General features: G+C 29.5%; 1 protein-coding gene across 5 annotated transcripts; it reads right to left on the bottom strand.

Annotated features, from left to right (window-relative positions):
* Nucleotides 1-5986: 5986 nt before the first annotated feature.
* LOC127248568 (glycerophosphodiester phosphodiesterase GDPD5-like) lies at nucleotides 5987-20761 on the bottom strand. 5 transcript variants are annotated; one of them, XM_051270972.1, is made up of 9 exons: nucleotides 8574-8676; nucleotides 8375-8444; nucleotides 7727-7899; nucleotides 7463-7646; nucleotides 7090-7164; nucleotides 6894-7003; nucleotides 6598-6816; nucleotides 6357-6512; nucleotides 5987-6278 (listed from the first exon to the last, which is right to left on the bottom strand). In XM_051270972.1, the coding sequence occupies exons 2-9, from the start codon at nucleotides 8391-8393 to the stop codon at nucleotides 6102-6104; spliced, it is 1113 nt and encodes a 370-aa protein (XP_051126929.1). In that variant the 5' UTR covers nucleotides 8394-8444; nucleotides 8574-8676; the 3' UTR covers nucleotides 5987-6101. The 5 variants fall into 5 exon arrangements, with proteins under 5 accessions (XP_051126929.1, XP_051126927.1, XP_051126928.1 ...); XM_051270970.1 differs by lacking the exon at nucleotides 8574-8676 and having other exon boundaries at nucleotides 8375-8545; XM_051270971.1 differs by lacking the exons at nucleotides 7727-7899; nucleotides 8375-8444; nucleotides 8574-8676 and adding exons at nucleotides 19867-20039; nucleotides 20520-20761 and having other exon boundaries at nucleotides 5992-6278.
* Nucleotides 20762-20988: the final 227 nt, after the last annotated feature.

The raw sequence follows: 20988 nt of genomic DNA, 5'->3' as shown, positions 1-20988 counted from the left end.
ATATACTTTTTAAATTTATTTTTCTGAAATAAATACATAATTTGTTAGGGAGGTCAGATCGGTTAAAATTTGTGTTGAATTTTTGTTAAAATTTGGCGGGTTTAGTGCGGGTACACCGCGGATAGAGTCCGTGTATATTTAGGCCAGAGTACACTTGGATCTAGTTAGGGTCTTGGGTCCAATAATATACATTCGGGTAGGGTCTCGAGTCCAGCTATATTTAACCCATACTTTACTCGTTATCATCCCTAGATATAAATCAACTTAATTAACTACATAATATATAATATATATATATAAGATCCACTCAAATCTTTTTTTTTTTTTTTATCTCTATTTAAGAAAAATATTTTTATGTATATTTAAAACTTCATATCGTTAGTTTAGGTTAATTATAAATAAACAAACGTAAATTATTTACTTGCATTATAGAAAAATTTATTATCTATAAAATGATATTCATATGGTATATATCTTTTATTTCGATATAATATTTAAATACATATTCTAATTTTTTTAATTATATATATTAAATTTATGGGAAAAAACAATTTTGGTCCCAATATAACCAAAATTATCAATTTTTGTCCCAATATAAAAAAATCATTAATTTTCGTTCCAATATAAACAATTTCAATTAATTTTGATCTCATTATAAACAATTTCAATCAATTTTGGTTCCACCGTTACAAAACTAATGACGTTGACATAACGGTAATGACGTGACAGCTGACCTGGAAACTACACGGTACAATTATATACGGCCATGTTATTATATGGCCATGTATATTTCAGTGTATAATTATACATGGTCATGTACAGTTATACACGGCCGTGTATATTTCTATTTTAGTCTAAAATTTTATTTTTTGTTATATTATTTTAAAAAAAAAAAATATTTTGAATTTAAAATAGTTGATATAGTTAAAATAAACAAAATCAATGGTAATTATAATATAATTAAAATTTATCAATTTTAATTCAAATATAAAAATTTATAGGATATATTCTTTTTGAAATGTTTTGTCTGAAATTCTATTATTCGTAAAAAAATTTCTTCTTATAAACATTCAATTACACAACTATTTTTTAATTTTGCATATTATAGGTAGTATTAAAAATTAAATTAATTGGATGTTTGTAAGAAATTGTTTTTCGGTAAATAGTAGAATTTTAGACAAAATCTTCCAAAAGAACATACTCGATAAATATTTATATTTAAATTAAAATTGATACATTTTAATTATATTATTATTATTGATTTTTTTTATTTTAACTATATCAACTCTTCTAAATTCAAAAAAACATAATTAAAAATATAACAAAAAAATAAAATTTTAGACCGAAACAGAAAGGTACACGTCCGTATAGAATTATACATAGTCGTGTAACAACATGGTCATGTATAATTATACACTGAAATATACATGGTCATGTAACAACATGGTCGTGTATAATTTTACATGGCCGTGTAATAACATGATCATGTATAATTATACACTGAAATATACATAGTCATATAACAACATTGTCGTGTATAATTGTACATGGCCGTGTAGTTTCCAGGTCAGCTCCCGCCGCTTCTGTTATGTCTACGTCAGCAATTTCCGTTAGTTTTTTAACGGTGGACCAAAATTGATTGAAATTGTTTATAATGAGACCAAAATTGATTGAAATTGTTTATATTGAGACTAAAATTAATGAGTTTTTTTATATTGTGACCAAAATTAATAAATTTTGGTTATATTAAGATCAAAATTGATTTTTTCTCCAAATTTATTTTAAAACTATCAATATAATTAATAACACAAAATTATAAAATAATATCATAATTCACTATTATCAACTAATTAAATATTATTACATTAAATATCGTATCACTAATGAAAATAGTCAATTATCTTAGGACAAAAGAAGTATATTTTATCATCTCAAAAAAATCAATATTTAACATAAAATAATATTACCGACACTTCTCTATATACTTCACATTAAAAAAAAAAAAATTCAAGTCAAATCAAATCAAAACACTAAACAAGCCAACCCAATATAAACATACAAAAATAATTTATTTTATAAATAATAAAAAAATAAAAATCACAAAAAGTAAGTAGTATCAATGTACAGAAATACAATTTTTAAATAAACTTTGATTAATTTATAATTTAAAATAAAATAGAAAGTAAAAAAAGTCATCTCTCATATCCTCTCATTTAAAAGAAATACTTTCGACACTCTCCTATCCCGACCGGTGAAATTGGCGAAAATAAAGGATGAATTTGAGGACATTTTCTTCCTCTCTTTCTATGAAAATAGCTAGAAACCTTCCTGGTTGGAGACAATTTTAGGTCATTTGGAGCCGAGCAATCTTTCTTCTTATTCTTTCTCCTATTAGTTTTTCTCATCATGTCACGAGTGACTCCAATTATATTTTACACTCACATTAAGTCATCCGCAAAGTAGAAACCCCTTGCGGTGCTCTATTCAAGACGAAGATGTTCATAACAGTATCAGTAGTTGTGTTGTATGTCAAAACAAATTTTGCTCTTGTACATTTTTGTAATTGTAATAATCCATCTCTTTTTGTAGTATCACACTGTTGTTGAAAGAACTCCATTTCATTTTAGAGGCGATTTACAATGCGAAAAAAACAAATATTTTTGCATTCGAAACCTACAACAAAAATAAGAACTTGAATACACAAAGTTATCAAAAATTAATCATTGAATAATTAAGTGTAGCCAACTTCATGATTCTTCTCTATATACATTCACCGTCGACGACGTCGTCCCTCATCTTTATTATTGATACACTCAATCTCTTGATACAATTGAGCATATATTTATGCCAACTGACACATATATTTAGAGAAAAGAAGTGTGCTTTAAAATATAAGATGTTCAACTATTGCGTATACGAATTGTGTGCATATGAATTGGATACGTATATATAAAAACTAGCCGTTGCAGAATATAGATATTAAAAATAGAGTCGATAGAAAATATAGTTGTTGGAGAATATAATTGAAAAATATAGTCATTGCAATGTTTATTATGAATCGAAATGGATCCGGTGTTGAAATATATTTTTCAGCATTTGCTTAATTCAATTTGGACCATTAGATTTTGATTTTTGAAGAAGATGACGATAAGTTGTGTAGGTGGTGGTGGTGGCGGCGGCGGCGGCATGACAGTGATACTGGGTCTGGCATTGGTGCTGGTGGCAGCGGAGTGTCGGGTGAACTATGTTGGTGGTGGAGATGGTAGTGGAGGTTATACCCATGTTTCCTATATTAAATGCTCCTTCAACCATTCAATCATTCACTGTATTATGAAATTTTTCTAAATTTTTGTTTTCTAAATTTTCGAGTTGATATTATTTTTAAAGATTTGTTAAAATTGGAAAAAAAATATATATAAAAAATCCGTTCAAATATAATTCTTCTGATATGGGTACGAAATTATTGAATTCGTATAAATTTATATAATGTATGAACAATATATTGTGATATTGTTGATTAACCGAGTACTACTTTGTGTGATTATAAAGCTAACCTAATATTTTTTGACTAATTTTAATATTTTTCTTTGTACAAGAAAGTAATCCCAAATTTGGATGATGATGAACCTTCTCACTTGTATTCAAACTTAATAGTTTTGGTCTCGTGTTTTGTCTTAGATCGCTTTCTGTGTGGTGTTTTTTGCCACAGTTGTAATTAAGTATTTCCTTTCTTTTTTTTGGATTGTGTGAAGGATTTTGGGGTTTAATCTATTTGTAATTAAGTGGTGAGGTCTATCAACATATTGATTTAATGCAGTCAATATGAAAATGTCCAAAAACATACAAAGTGAACATATTGAAAAATATATATTTGATTTAATATTTTTTAAAAAAAAAATTATGATAACTAAAATTTTGGATTAAAACCCTCAAATAAGCATAGCCTAATTTATTTTAAGGTAAATTATATAACAACCCCTTGTGTTTAGTGAAATGCACAAAACTCTATATATTTTATTTATTGCGTAAAATTCTTTTGTGTTAATATAAAATTTACACAGAACAACCTATTCGTCCAAAACTGATATTTTGTTGTAAATATGAATTTAATTATGCAAATTTTATACAAATAAAAGAAGTTAATATATTCAATAGTCATTTCTGAATATAATAAATAAGTAAATAACCGATTAATCATCTATTTTATAGTTTTTTGGAAAGATAAATTGTTATATGATTTTTACAAAAATTATGAATATAAAAGATTGATCGATTATTTATTTATTTATTTTATTCAAAAAAGACCATTTAAGATATTTTATCTCTTTTATTGTAAAACTTGTATAATTTAGTATGTATTTATAACTAAATATTTTAGACGAATAGAGTGTTATGTACAAACTTTATATTAGTACAAAAGAGTTTCACGTAATAAATAAAATATATGATATTTTGTTCATTTTTATTAGAACACGTGGTGATGCTATATATTTTACCTTTTATTTTATAATTTATTGATTGTTACTTTTTGTAGAATATGACTAATTTGGTGGGACAAAAAAAGAACTAATTTCATAAGACATAAGGAATAGATAATTAGTTCATATGACTATGGGACTATGTTTGCCTTTGTATTTTTGCTCTAATTTTCACTACTCATTGTTTTTTCTACACATTAAATTAAATATTTTTATTTTATTATATAAATTAATCTTGCCTTGAATATATTACTCCCTCCAACCGTTTACGATGGTCTTATTTACTTATTTACTTTGTATGTCGTTATACTCAACATTAAAAATATCAATTATAATTGTATAATATTTTGTACAAATTTTTTTCTATTAGTATTATAAGACACTAATTGAAGTATTTTTGTATTTTTTTTTAATTTGTACTATTTTTTATATAATAATTAATATCCAAATATCAACACGCAAAAAGTAAATGAGATTTTTAGAGTTAGAAAGAAATATTAGAACTTATTTATATTTGGTTATGAGTTGGGTTTAAGTTGGGTTGAATTTTTTGATTGAATTTGAATTGAGATGTTTGAATTGGCATTTAATTGTAAGTTAATTTTTGTAATAATGATATATTGATGGAAGTGATGTTTTGAATAAAAAATAATAAATAAATTTAAGTGTAATAATATAATGTAATATAATACTTCATCCATCCAACGTATTTTGTCTATATTTTCTATTTTGGTATGTTCCATATAATTTATCATTTTTTTTTGGAAAATTGATCGTACAATTTAATTATATTTTAAAATTAAACTTTTATAATTTTTAAAATTTTAATTAAACTATTTAGTTATTTTAATCTTTAATTTGTAATTATTTTTACTAATATACTTCTTAATTACTTATTAATTATATTTTACCAAATTTTCGTACTTACAGTAATACGCCATATTATCTAGAACGGGAGAATATATTTTATGGAGTAGATGATTTTTAATTTTTTTGGTAATATAAAAATAAAACTTTTCTTTTCAGAAAAAGATTGGTTAATACTCTATCCGCTATTTAACGTTACAAATATCTTTCCAATTTACAATATATTACACAAATATCATTACTTTTATATCATATAATACTAATAAAAGCAATATAGTCTTTTTATCTTTACTTTTACTATATTTCAATATAATACTAATATTTCTAAAACTCCGTATAAAAAGTAAATAGATATATAAATATGAGACGAATGGAGTATAAAATAGAGTAAATAACATTATGACATATAACAAGATGATGAGCTGATATGAAACGGTTGAATGTGCATTGAGATTCTCACGCCATGCTTTAAGGCGATATTTTTTTGGGAAAACAGCACTGCATTGTACACCCAAAATTTTAACCAAAGGCCGACTGCTTGCATTTTAAGTTACATTTACTTTTTATTTTATTGTATTTAATATTAAAAATATTTTTATATTTATATAATTTATTGTACAAATATCGTTATAATAGTATTATAATTATAATAGAAGTATTTTGGCTATTTTTCCTTCATTTGTACTAAAACATGGAAGAAAGAAAAAAGAAAAATTAGTGCATGTTTAGATGCATCTTCCTTAATAATGTTGAGAATTAAGACGATGATGAAGGATGAGTCCAATCCTGATACTGACGAAGGCTGCCGGGGAAATCTGTGAACAATCCATCGACGCCCATCTCTTTTATCCAGAAAGCGTATTCTTTGTAAGGATCCTGGCTGAAGTTGAAGTGCAGGAACTGATTCTCATTGCGGTATGTGTAGGGATGCACCTGAATTAATTGTATGTATGTGTGTGTATAATATTATCGGATTCCCAACGTCGAATCGAATACTTGAGAACTGCGTACCTGAAGGTTATGGTTGTGCGCTCGATCGACCAAGTTGGTTCGTGTCAAAGTGTAGTTGTTGGATGTGGTGACGACGGTATCCTTCCACGGACCGATCCCCACAACGTAGTCCTTGATGTAGTCGAAGTACTCGTCGGATGTTATCTCCCAATACGACTGAGGTGAAAAGGCTCGATGTTTTAGTCCGAATTGAATTAATTTGTTTCGACGAGGATAGGAAATTGTTAAAAATTTAGATTACCTGGTTTGTGTCTTGGGTTCGGACGGTGATGTCGTCGATGAGGAGAACTTTGGGGAGGTCGGTTAGCTTCGACGTGTAGAGAAGAGATGACGGCGCGAAGGATTGGATGAAGGCTGGTTGCTTCAGCCATTGTCTGGATAGGTATGATCCTTTGTACCCGTGTTTCTTAAGCGTCCCGACGAATCTGTCCTCGAATTTCTTGCCATCGGGCCATGACACCTGGAGGAGATCGACGACGAGTGTAATAAATGTTGGATCGAGGTACGGAATTGTCTTTGATGGAGAAAGATACTTACTCGTTGGTTTATGAAGACGGGGCTCTTTATCTCGGGGTATATCCCGACAATGCGGGGAGCATCCAGCGCAATTTGGATGAATTCGTCGAATGTGAGGATGGAAAACATTCCTGTCGAGAAAGAAGAACGATCAAACCAAAATGAAAAGCGATACATCGTTTTTAATAGGATGGTCGAGATAGAAATCGAGGATAACCGTTGTACTGTGGATCACGGAAAGAGTATCTTTGATTGACTCGCAACGACTTCAGCTCTTGCAATGTGAAATCGACTACAACACAAAAACATGCATTAGTATTAAGAAGGGATATAAGGCTCCATTTCAAAATCAATTGGTGATAAGAGTAATTGTCTTTATCTTTATAGACGAAGGGAAGTGAAGTTCTAACATGTTTTCATGTGGGACACTTAACATTAACACTCCTCAAGATGATATCTATTTTGAAATTGAATTCTAATCAGAATCAATATCATACCCAATACGACACTTATGGCTTTGATGCGATATTAAATGACCATCTCACTAAAAGTAATGCAATAATGCATGTAGATGTCGCCGAGGCGCCTACCTACAAAGTAACCGGTGACATTTACTCGTTCGACTTCGTAAGTCCTTTTCCGGTTGGCAAACTTGGGGTAGTTGGCTATGTTGGTGGTGTCATCGAGTGTCACATTGTGGAAGCATATGAGGTGGCCGTCTTTGGAGGCTAAGATATCCGTCTCGATGAAATCAGCTCCTTCTTTGATAGCTCTCTGTAATTCGGGATTAGACAGTCACACATTGATACAATGATAACAAGAGTATGCTATGCTAATAAAAAAAATCAGGGTACCTTGTAAGCAGCAGCAGTTTCTTCGGGGATTTCGCCACTGGAGCCGCGATGAGCAATGTTGAACGGACGGAATGTTTGGAGTCGTTGCGCCTTTCGACCGCTAGGGAGAGGATAACGAGGCCTCGAGCATTCGACAGCGCCGATCAGGAGAAGCACAAAGCAAATTAGAACTACTGCAAAACATGAATGTGAGCTTTGTGTCTCTGAATTTTTCGATAAATTTTCAAATCATGCTTGTAAGTCACTACCAAACTGCATACAAATTAGACTGTTGGATTCGATAAAAAGCTTGAACAATCCACAGGTAATGTATCGAAACTAATCAAAATCAACACAGAATTTTGAGCGATTTGAGTTGCGAGTGAAGTGTTCAAATCTATGTTCCATACAATCCATACTTCCAACACTTCAGATCTTGCCCTAAACTAAATAGAACACAATAGATTCAGATGGCAGTAATTATCAGAAAACAGAACAAAATCAATACGATTAGCAGATTTACTGCAAAATCCGAATCGCATTATTCATGAATTTACGAATGTGTGAATCAAATCAGCGCGCATATAAAAGCGAATATCGTAAATCTGTATAAAAATCAGAACAACAGTGAACAGAGATCATCGACTGAAGAAATTTGGAGATACTAACCCGGTGAAGATGAAGCCATAGCTGAATGTCTCTACTCCTCTTGCTTTCCAATGCCTTTCCCAACCAAAACCTGGGGATTCAAACAACTAGTCATAAACATGCATACGTAGATTCTAAATTTGAGATTAACAGTGGTTGTTGGAGATACGAATCTCGGCGCCACGATCAAAACAGAATTCAATTGATGATAGAATCGTACCAAGATTGAAGTTGAACGTAGATTTTGGATTTCAAGGACAGATAAGGTTCTTTGGACTAAATTCGGATAGATGGTAACACTTCCGAATTACACGTGTCTTCGTGTAATTAGACTTTCAAAATTCACTTACTCAGCTATGTAATGCTTTTCAAAGTCCTATTCCGGCTACGACAGTCACCATATAGGAGATGCACGACGCCCGCACCTACCCGAAGGTACGTACTCTCTAGTACAGAAATCAGTGATTTTACTATCATAAGTTCACTCTCCACAGCTGCTAAGTCATTCATTCTTGCTCTATATTATTGTATATATATAATATTAAGGGTCAATTGTTTTTTTTTAAGTACCGTAACTGGACCCCTTATCATTTTAGTCTCGTAAGTGGAGCATGTCGCAAACTAGTCCCATAAGTGAAGAATTTTCGCTGTTTTAGTCCTCCGGCGCCGGATACGCCCGCGTGGCTCGCCGGAGGTGACGTGTCCGCCAGGTCAGCGATATAATATTAAGGGTAAATTGTTTTTTTAGTCCCGTAACTGAACCCTCTTATCATTTTAGTCTCGTAAGTGGAGCCTGTCGCAAACTAGTCCCAAGAATTTTCGCTGTTTTAGTTCTCTTGCGCCGAATACACCCGCGTGACTCGCCGGAGGACTAAAACAGCGGACATCCGACGCCGGAGGACTAAAACAGCGCGAAAATTCTTCACTTATGAAACTAGTTTGCAACAGGCTCCACTTACGAAATGATAAGGATTCAATTACGGGACTAAAAAAAAAAACAGTTGACCTAATATTAATAATCTAAATAAATTAATATTAATAATCTCACATTCATGTGAGGGAGAACGTATGTTATATCCTAATTTAAAATCTATATATAAATGACATATATAATATATATTTTTAAAAAATATTATATAAGAAAATATCTATGATATTTTTAATATCAATGTTATACCTATATTCTTTAATTTATTTAATATATTTTTTATATTTGTATTCTTTAAACTATACATATTAAATGAAATTTCAATTGATTGTTTTCAATAATTAATATCAGTTTGGGAAAGAGAGTCTAGTCTAACGAGGAAGCCGTTGGCCCTTTGACCTTTAAAAGTAATTAATATTTTTTTCTATTATATTATTAATTTGATCCACAATTTTCTTTGACATTTTAATTGAATAAGTTTTTTTGATATTCATCTATTAAAAGTAAAATTGAAGTTATTATAGATAAATTCATCGGGCAGCACAAAAATAAAAATATATATTAGATATATAATAAAATAAAAACAATTTATAAAATAAAAAAAAATATTAGGATTTAGTTTGTTTAATGCTTTGGTTTGATTTTTATATATATTTTTTTATATAAAATATAGGAAATTTGGTAAATAATACAATATAAAAATAATATTTTATATTGTATATTAATATTTTTTGTAAAATGATAAAAAATAGTATATTATAATATTGAGAAACGTTTCGAGGAAAAAATGGTGGAAGAATAAACCCAATAATTAAAACAAAATTAAATATAATACTAATAATAAATCGAATTTATAAATACATATTCTAATTTAAATTCATATCTACCTTAGATTAGAAGTAATTACTCAAATTCATATTAAATTGAAATAAATTTGAAAGAAATTAATGTCTTTCGAGGTGGAAGAAAATAAAATTTTGATTTATTGTCTTCGACCTTTCTCTAGCTACTACCGTCATCAACCTTCAGTACAATCTGAAAAAAACAAAAAATAAAATAAAAATACAAATAGTAGACAAAATTTTTTTAAAAAAATAATAATTAAAATAAAAACCAACACATAATATTAAGATAATGAGAATTTTTTTTTATCTTGTTGTGATATACAAAATAGAAACAAATATAGTAACTAAAAACAAAAACAAAAACAAAAATTAATAAATTAAGTCTCACAATATTTAAATCCCAAATTAAATTCTGAGTATAAATTAAATTAAAAATAGTTAATCATAATCCATATTAAATTGAAAATTACAATAAATTTAATTAATATGAAATCATGTCTATCAGTAAAAAATAATAGAAATTATTAATCTTGTTGTTGCCATCTGGAAAAAAAAAAATAAAAAATTCAAACAATACAAAATATATAGTTACAAAAAAACAAAAACAAATTTAAAATATATAATAAACCGTATCATAAATCAAATCTTATAAAATATATATTCTAATTTATAAAATTCATTTTATAGGTGAGTGTGCTTAGAGCTATAAACAAGTCGAATAGAGTCCAGTTTATCATGTTGAGCTCAGCTCGTGTTCGTTCGTTGAGAGATATGAGTTGAAATTTTTGTTTGAATTCGGCATGTTTAGCAATTTTTTTGTTCGTATTCGGCTCGGCTCGTTAAGAGAAATTTTATTTTATTTATTTAATTTTTTAAAAAAATTAAATTTAGCTAATAATAATTATAATTTTATTTATAAATATAAATAAAAAAATAGAATGCAATATAATATTTATAAAGATATATATATACTTATTAAATATAAAATTATTAATTTAATTTTTTTAATAAATACTATCGAACGTTCGCTAACAAACTCGAGCTCGTTCGTAAACATAACGAGCCGAAATTTATGTTCGTGTTCAGCTCATTTAGCTTAACGAACGAGCTCTTAGCGAGCTCAAATGAACTAAACCGAGTCGAGCTTCCGAACTGTTAATTTGTTTTAGCACTAAAGTGCTATACCAAACATCTGTTTTAAACCTTGCAAAAATAAAACATACACACAAGGCAAAATTACTCAAGTACCAAACCCTAGGTTGTTGCCATATATGAAATCATTCTTAATATCCAACTGATAACAAAGGAATCAATTCCAAACAGTAGCAAGTGAACAAATGTCATTTTAGCCAAATGGAAGAAAAAAAAGAAAAAATACTAGTATAATCTATCCATCTATCCAAATTTATTTTCACTTTCCTTTTTAGATCGTCCACTAAATTTATCTTATTCCTAATTTTGGCAAATTCAGCAAATCAATATTTAATTATTACTCTTCGTTCAACACTTATTTACAACAAATACCATTAACTTTATTATATTCTTTCTCTTTATTTATTTTACTTTTTAACTAAATTTTTAAAAATATCTCCAACTACCTATCATTTTTTCAATAAAATATTTATTTTTTTTTAATTCTCGTGTCGAACCTAAATGTGATAATTTTAATAGACGAAGGGAGTACTAAATTAACTCGGAGGTAGACAAACTTCACGTAACCATTTGCATTTAGGACAATCATTTTCTTCACCATTGTCTTCTTCCAACTTGAATGTGAGAGGCTCGAGAATATAAATGGATTTCAATATACTCATAAAATTATAAGAAGAAGAATACATACAATGGTAACTTCAAATTTATAAATAAGATTGAGATTGCCGTAGAAGTAGTGGTACATCTGTGCGAAGCACGACATTTTTATATTTTATTTTTTGTCCATTAAATATTTTTATAATTTTCTGTTTTATGACTCCATTAAATTTTTTATTAAAACAACATATTCATTATTTTCTTTTAAAAATTAAATATTAGAATTTATGTAATCAATAGTTATATAATTAATATATATGTATAATAGAGAATTTATTTTTTGAATTTAAATTTAAATTAATTATTTAATTTTAAAATAAATAAATAAGTATTCTATATATACATTATAGTATCACATTCTTAATAATTTTATCAAGATATATATATATAATATTTATTGACTGTGTTAATTATAGTTTTGTTAAGTATGTTAATTATGCATATTTACTTTAAATTTATTTTAATAAAAATATCAAAATAAATAAATAAATAAAACTGTATAGATTTATTAAAAATTTTATATACACAAATATATTTTAATAGAATTATAAGAATTTCATTAAATCATCAATATTTTTATTTTTATTTAAAATATATGAGAAATTTTAATTTAAATATAAAAATATGAATAATATAATATACATATTATAAATAAAAATAAATCAATTTTATTTTAATGTTATTATTAAATAGAAATTAATATAGAAATCATTTAAAAAGCAAATAATAGAAAAATACCTATAATATAAAAAAAAGAAGTTATATTAAATTATTTATACACCGTATAATCTCAATATTTTGGAACTCTAATGAACTAAAATGGAAAAAAAAAAACTGTATTTGATGCCTAAAAAAGAAAAAAATATTGTCGAAAGATTGACCAGAAACTCACAAAAAAAATATTTTTGGAAAAATAAAAGTACATAAGAAAGGAGGTTGGGTGTGATTGAAATGGGTGAGAAAATGATCTTGCGCGTCGGGACAATCAATACATGGGTAAAACAGTCGGTAAACAACCATCATTAAATATAATAATATTATAATAAAAATAAATCAATTTTTAATTTTAATTTTATTATTAAATATAACATAATATATGAAATTACCTAAAAATAAATAACACAAAAATATCGGTAAACAAAAAAATATACTCCCCGTCCCATAAATATAGTCTTAATTGGGTTGGACACGAAATTTAAGGAACATTGATATTATATTGGTAGTGGGTAAAAAATATAGATAAAAGATTTTTTTGCCATTGTGAGTATATTAGTGTAAAAAGTAGTGGTAACTGTGTAATAAAAATAAAAAATTAAGGGTAGTTTTATGGTGATATAGTTATTTATGAAAATAAGACTATTGTTTTGGGACGGACAAAAATAGTAAACAAAACTATTATATTGGGACAGAGGGAGTATGAAATTATTTATATATAATAGAAAATAAAATAGTATAAATAAATTATACGTTAATACAACACATCATATTCGAATTAGATAGCGCCCCCAATATTTTGAAACTTCGGAAACTCACCAAAAATATATTGCCGGGAAAATAAGGAAAGTGGAGAGGATGGAAGGTTGATGTGTGATTGAAATAACAGTAAAATAGATATCTTTTATAGACATTCAAACGAGGGTTGTCATTAATGTCGACATTAATTGAGACGTTTTTAATATTCGGTAACCTCCAATCATAAATGTTATAATTAATTTTATTCATAATTAATTTATTTATATTTAATAAAATTTTATTATTTAATTGTAATATATTAGATATTAAATATAGAATTATATTGATAATAATAATAATAACAACAACAATAATAATAATGACTAATAATATATTAATTGATAATAATTAATATGTAATGTATTAATTATAAATTGTTAGAATAAATATTTTTATTTAAAAATAAGAAAGAGGAAAAAGATATATGTTAATTAAAAATATAATTATAATTAATTTGCATGATTTAATTTTTTTTTTGAAAAAATTAGTTATAAAAATAATAAAAAAATAAAATTCTAAACTTATTAATTATGAATATAACTAACATTAATTATATATTTTAATTAAAATTAAGAAAATATTAAATTAGTTTTAAAATTACTAAAAATTTCCAAAAATTTTAGAAATAATAGTAATTCATTTTTAATATCATTAATTAGTATTATAATTATCATAAGTGGTGTATTTAAATGACTTATTATTAATTTTATCGATTATTAATATAATTAACATTAATTATAAAAATGATGAAATTACATTCCAAAATTATTAAATTTTCATTACTTTTAAATATGGTATAAATGAAAATAAAATTATACTCCATCCGTCCCATTGAAAGGTTGTCATTTTTCATTTTCGTCCGTCCCAAAATAAAGTTACCATTTCCTAATTTAATAATTGTACTACCTACCTAACATAATAAATACCCTTCCAACTTACACTATATTACACAAATATCATTACTTTTACATGATACAATACTAATAGGGGTATTTTTTTCTTTTTTACTTTAACTCATTATAATACTAATATTAAAAAATTTACGTGCAAAAAGTAAATGACAACCTTGCACCGGACATAAGGAGTATTATAATTTACTTTAATCATAAAATTAAATCAATTTTTTTATTATCTTTAAAAATGTGTTAATTATAATTTGATTAATTATGATATAATTAATAACATTTAATACATATTATTTTATCAAAAAAAAATGACAAAAACATTTGATGGACTGCATCTCAGTTTATTAAAAATAATCAAAAAAATGATAAAAAAAAATATAGTGTAATAAATTTCACACTGACCTCTTATATAATAATAGTAATTATTATTAATATAATTATTTAATATCAATTATATTGAAAAATTGGTAAAATTCCATTATTCATTAACGACGGATATAAATAAAAATTAAGAAAACGTTACATTAATTTTAAAGTTTTTAAGAATAAAAAATGAAAAAAAAAACTATAAAATTATTAGACTTATTGACATTTATATATATATATATATATTAAGATTACAAAAGATAATTACGCAGTTTTAATTTTATTGAATCAATATAATTATTTTAATTATAAAAATAACATAAATTACATTCTAAACTTATTATATTTCACTATCCATAATAAGGGTAATAAAGAATATAAAATTATATTATAATGTAATTTAATCATAACATTAAATTAATTATTTTATTATCTTTAAAAATATATTAATTATAACTTTATTAATTGTGATATATTTAATAACATTTAATACATATTTATTTTATTAAAAAAAATCAAATTATTAAAAAAATAAAAAATGACAACAAGATTTGGTGAGTGGATCAATAAAAAATCTTGCCTATCCGCTAGCCAAAAAGTTACATCATGATCAAATGTATAAAATGTTAAAAGGGAATGAATTTGAAATTCACAAAATTAAGAGACAATTACTTGGAGATAATCCAAGTAATTCACAATTACAATGATAATCCACCCAAATCACTTGGAGATCTCAAGCTTTGGTTCAATGGAAAACTAAACCGTAATAGTTCGGCATGAACACTCGATCACCATTTCCTAAATAACTACGAGTGTTACCATGTGCAAAGTGGTGAGGTTGAGTCAATCCTAAAATTAAAGTTGGATACTTTAAGATAGATTACTTACATAAGTGTGAAATGAAAATCGCTTTAAATAAAATACTTATGAATCCAAAGATGTGATCCATGGCCAAAACCGATCAAAACGTAAGAACAAAATGAGATTGAGATAACGACATATCAATATTATTGACTAAAATATACGTAAAAGTGGAATAGTTCAATGCATCGTGTCAATTAGGCCACAAGTACATACTGTAATATTGACTAAAGAATGTTCAAAACCACAAGCTACCTATCCCGATGTGTTGATGTCTCTAGAACTGAGTTGTGTGTTGTTCAAATTAATGGGCATTTTCACTCACGTTGAGGATTGTTGGAAAATCGGTTCATTATTTAATCGATGAAATTTAATCTTAAATTAAATTCATAATTCCCAGAACTGATTATTCGGTGAGTTAAAATGTATATGGGTTCTATGGTGGTTATTGATAGTGTGATTAGACATATAAATGTCGGTAAGCCACATACGCGCGTGCCATATGTCCGGACCAGATAATTACATGCATATATGATAAATAATTATTTGAAATTCAAAATTCAAATAATATATTTATAATCGGAATTAAGTTTGATGTTTATTGTCGGACGTTACCGAAATTATGGCCGACAATTACAAACCATTAAAAGCCGACGGTTTCGGCTCGACATTAAAACTACAGGGGTGGAGGTCTATAAAAGGCCCCACTCACACCCATTTCATGACACCACCAACAGAAGATCTCTTCTCTCTAATCATCTCCTTCCCGGAAATATTTTCCGATGGAGTTTCCGATGAGTTGTCCAATACAAATCCGGCTAACTCTTTCTTAAATATGGAGCGTAGCTTATGTTTCCTTCATTTTAATTCGGCGGAGCTCCGAAATATTGGGGTGTCACCTAATTCGGAGACGAACGTCGTTTTATCTTTGGGAACGTTGTGCCACGAACCGGAGGCACTACCGGGGCGTATTTGTATTTACAGAAAGAGGCTCTACCTCGATTCGACGTGATTATCGAGTTTTTTTTGATAAAATATTTTGATTATCGAATTTATTTCGATAAATTATTTTTATATCTGTTGTGCTTTTACTAATCTATCAAATAACAGAATTAGCATCAACTAGAATGTGTTCCAACAAAAACAACAGGCAAGCACTAGATATTGATTCAATTTGGTATTCAACTCATAGAACACAATTTATTGTTTAAAAAGAAAACAAGATTGAAAGCAAAAACACTTCCCTATTTCTTCAAACTCCGGACAGCAGCAATGACCAGGCATCAACGATCACAGGCGCAAGGTGGCATTCAACAAGAACGGCTCCCTTTTCCGGCGACTAATGGCAACGGACGAACAACAGCGATGATCCTCTTTCGGCGATTTCCAAGCGACTCGACAAACGATAGGGGAAACTATTTTGAATACTCAGTTTACAACATAATGACTCACACTTAGGGATTAACCCAACCGCCTCCAAACAAAACCCCAAACCAACGGACTCGATCTTAGAACCCTAAATTCTAATCGACCAATTTCCCCCAAAACCTTACGAAGAACACCCAGATGAACAACTTACCAAAGGAATCGAACTAGAATGACTGTAATTTCGGTGAAGAAGAAAACCCCCAAACTTACCGAGAAGAATGGCGATAAAGATGAACCAGAGAGAAAATTGAATTGCGATACACATACACCATCTCACATGAGAAGGGAAGGGAAGGGAGAGTCATAAGGTGTGGGTCAGGTCGGGTCAGAAAACCGGGTCGGGTTAAAGGGTTTTGGGTTGCGGGTTGGGCCATAAAGTATCAACATTCTCCATCCTTTTTGGCCAAGTCATTTCCCGATGGTTGCTCCCGTAGGGATGCATCGCAGCCTAGTGACCCTTTCCGCCTAATCAAGTCGCATGGAAATTACCCGAGAAGATTCACCCATATACAATGAACCTACACTCCCAACAAACCTCTCACCGTACAAACGTTACGCCACAAACCGAGACACTACCGAGGTGTATTCGTTTTAACTAAAAACCCACCGGGTGCATTTGTTTTGAGAAATTATGTGCCTTTAGTTTTTTTATATTAATATTTAAAATTAATTTTATTTAAAATATTATAATATATATTATATTAAATAACAATCTAAATTCAAAATTTTACTATTTCAAATTCATACAAAAGAGAATTCAAAATCAGGCCTGTTCGAGCCTCTCTTCTTTTTTTTAATGCATAATAAAAAATGTCACAAATTTAAAACGCGAAGAAAAAAACAAAATGGAAAAGAAAAAAATTAGCAGGAGGGAGTATGTTTAGATGCATCTTCCTTAATAATGTTGAGAACTAAGATGATGATGAAGGATGAGTCCAATCCTGATACTGACGAAGGCTGCCGGGGAAATCTGTGAACAATCCATCGACGCCCATCTCTTTTATCCAGAAAGCGTATTCTTTGTAAGGATCCTGGCTGAAGTTGAAGTGCAGGAACTGATTCTCATTGCGGTATGTGTAGGGATGCACCTGAATTAATTGTATGTATGTGTGTGTATAATATTATCGGATTCCCAACGTCGAATCGAATACTTGAGAACTGCGTACCTGAAGGTTATGGTTGTGCGCTCGATCGACCAAGTTGGTTCGTGTCAAAGTGTAGTTGTTGGATGTGGTGACGACGGTATCCTTCCACGGACCGATCCCCACAACGTAGTCCTTGATGTAGTCGAAGTACTCGTCGGATGTTATCTCCCAATACGACTGAGGTGAAAAGGCTCGATGTTTTAGTCCGAATTGAATTAATTTGTTTCGACGAGGATAGGAAATTGTTAAAAATTTAGATTACCTGGTTTGTGTCTTGGGTTCGGACGGTGATGTCGTCGATGAGGAGAACTTTGGGGAGGTCGGTTAGCTTCGACGTGTAGAGAAGAGATGACGGCGCGAAGGATTGGATGAAGGCTGGTTGCTTCAGCCATTGTCTGGATAGGTATGATCCTTTGTACCCGTGTTTCTTAAGCGTCCCGACGAATCTGTCCTCGAATTTCTTGCCGTCGGGCCATGATACCTGGAGGAGATCGACGATGAGTATAATGAATGTTGGATCGAGGTATGGAATTGTCTTTGATGGAGAAAGATACTTACTCGTTGGTTTATGAAGACGGGGTTCTTTATCTCGGGGTATATCCCGACAACACGGGGAGCATCCAGCGCAATTTGGATGAATTCGTCGAATGTGAGGATGGAAAACATTCCTGTCGAGAAAGAAGAACGATCAAACCAAAATGAAAAGCGATGCAGCATTTTTAATAGGATGGTTGAGAGAGAAATCGAGGATAACCATTGTACTGTGGATCACGGAAAGAGTATCTTTGATTGACTCGCAACGACTTCAGCTCTTGCAATGTGAAATCGACTACAACAAAAACACATGCATTAATACTCCTGCTCAAGATGATATTTATTTCAAAATCGAATCTTAACCGGAATCAATATTATACCAAAACATAACAATTATGCTCTGATATCATATTAAATAATCATCTCACTAAAAATAATGCAATAATGTATGTAGATGTTGCTGAGGCGCCTACCTACAAAGTAACCGGTGACATTTACTCGTTCGACCTCATAAGTCCTTTTCCGGTTGGAAAACTTGGGGTAGTTGGCTATGTTGGTGGTGGCATCGAGCGTCACATCGTGGAAGCATATGAGGTGGCCGTCTTTGGAGGCTAAGATATCCGTCTCGATGAAATCAGCTCCTTCTTTGATAGCTCTCTGTAATTCGGGATTAGTTTGTCACACATTGATACAATGATGACGAGAGTATGCTATGCTTAGAGCCGGCAAAAACAGATACGAAACGACAATTCAACACGAAATAATTAGATTTGGGTCAAAAATTTTGACCCTATTATGTACAAAGGTTGACACGAACTCGACACGATAATAAACGGATCGAGTTAAAGTTGAAGCTCTCAACTCAAATCCAACCCAATTATAATATTAATATTAATTAATAAGCTAATTCACTGTATATATTACATTACAATCCGACAAAAACTAACATAACTCGACAAAAAATAATTGAATTTGAATCAAGAATTTTGACGTAATTATCTATATGGGTCAACACGAATCCAACACGATAATAAATATGTCAACACGACCCGACACGATAATAAATATGTTGGGTTAGAGTTGAATGATTTAACCCGTTTAAAGTATTTAAACCCATAAGAACCCGACACACACTCGACCCATTGCCCGGTATAGCTATGCTAATAAAGCAGCAGAGTACCTTGTAAGCAGCAGCAGTTTCTTCCGGGATTTCGCCATTGGAACCGCGATGAGCAATGTTGAACGGACGGAATGTTTGGAGTCGTCGCGCCTTTCGACCGCTAGGGAGAGGATAACGAGGCCTCGAGCATTCGACAGCACCAATCAGGAGAAGCAGAAAGCTAATTAGAACTACTGCACAACAATGCAGCAAAAACATGAATGTTAGCTTTGTATCTCTGAATTTTTCCTACTTTTTCAAATCGTGCTCATAAGTCACAACCAAACTACATACAAATTAGACTGTTGGATTCGATAAAAGCTTGAACAATCCACAGGTCATGCATCGAAACTAATCAAAATCAACGCATAATTTTGAGCGATTTGAGTTGCGAGTGAAGTATTCAAATCTATATTCCATACTTTCAACACTTCAGATCTTGCCCTAAACTAAATAGAACACAATAGATTCAAATTGCAGTAATTATCAGAAAAAACAGAACAAAATCAATACAATTAGCAGAATTCCTGCAAATTCCGAATCGCATTATTCATGAATTTACGAATGTGTGAATCAAATCAGCACACATATACAAGCGAACAAACCTAATTCTGTATAAAATCAAAACAACAGTGAACAGAGATCATCGATTGAAGAAATTTGGAGATACTAACCAGGCGAATATGAAGCCATATCTAAAAGTCTCTACTCCTCTTGCTTTCCAATGCCTTTCCCAACTAAAACCTGGGGATTCAAACAACTAGCTAATATATATAGTCATAAACATGCATATGTGGATTCTAAAATTTGAGATTTAACAGTGGTTGTTGGAGATACGAATCTCGGCGCCACAATCAAAACAGAATTCGATTGATGATCGAATCGTACCAAGGTTGAAGTTGAACGTAGATTTTGGATTTCAACGACAGATAGGGTTCTTTTGACTAAATTCGGATAGACGGTGACTCTTCTGAATTACACGTGTCTTCGTGCAATTGGACATCAAAACTCAATTAGTCAGCTATGGAATCCTTTTCAAAATCCTATTCCAGCAACGAGAATCACCATAAATCACTATTTTAATAATGCTATGGCCTATCCACTTAAAATATCTCCACATTTTCACGTCAAATTATTTTTACT

The sequence above is a fragment of the Andrographis paniculata genome, unplaced genomic scaffold (assembly GCF_009805555.1).
Source record: "Andrographis paniculata isolate CXL003 unplaced genomic scaffold, ASM980555v1 Contig34END, whole genome shotgun sequence".
Classification (NCBI taxonomy): domain Eukaryota; kingdom Viridiplantae; phylum Streptophyta; class Magnoliopsida; order Lamiales; family Acanthaceae; genus Andrographis; species Andrographis paniculata.
This window is presented reverse-complemented; position numbering and strand designations above follow the sequence as displayed.

Excerpts from the sequence above, each read along its gene's own strand:
- LOC127248568 (XM_051270967.1), bottom strand. The coding sequence starts at position 20,064 with ATGTTTTTGCTGCATTGTTGTGCAGTAGTTCTAATTAGCTTTCTGCTT. Across the intron at positions 18,821-18,906 it reads CCGTGATCCACAGTACAATG|GAATGTTTTCCATCCTCACA; the intron begins GTTATCCTCGAT and ends CTTTCTCGACAG. Across the intron at positions 18,634-18,710 it reads CCGTCTTCATAAACCAACGA|GTATCATGGCCCGACGGCAA; the intron begins GTAAGTATCTTT and ends GATCTCCTCCAG.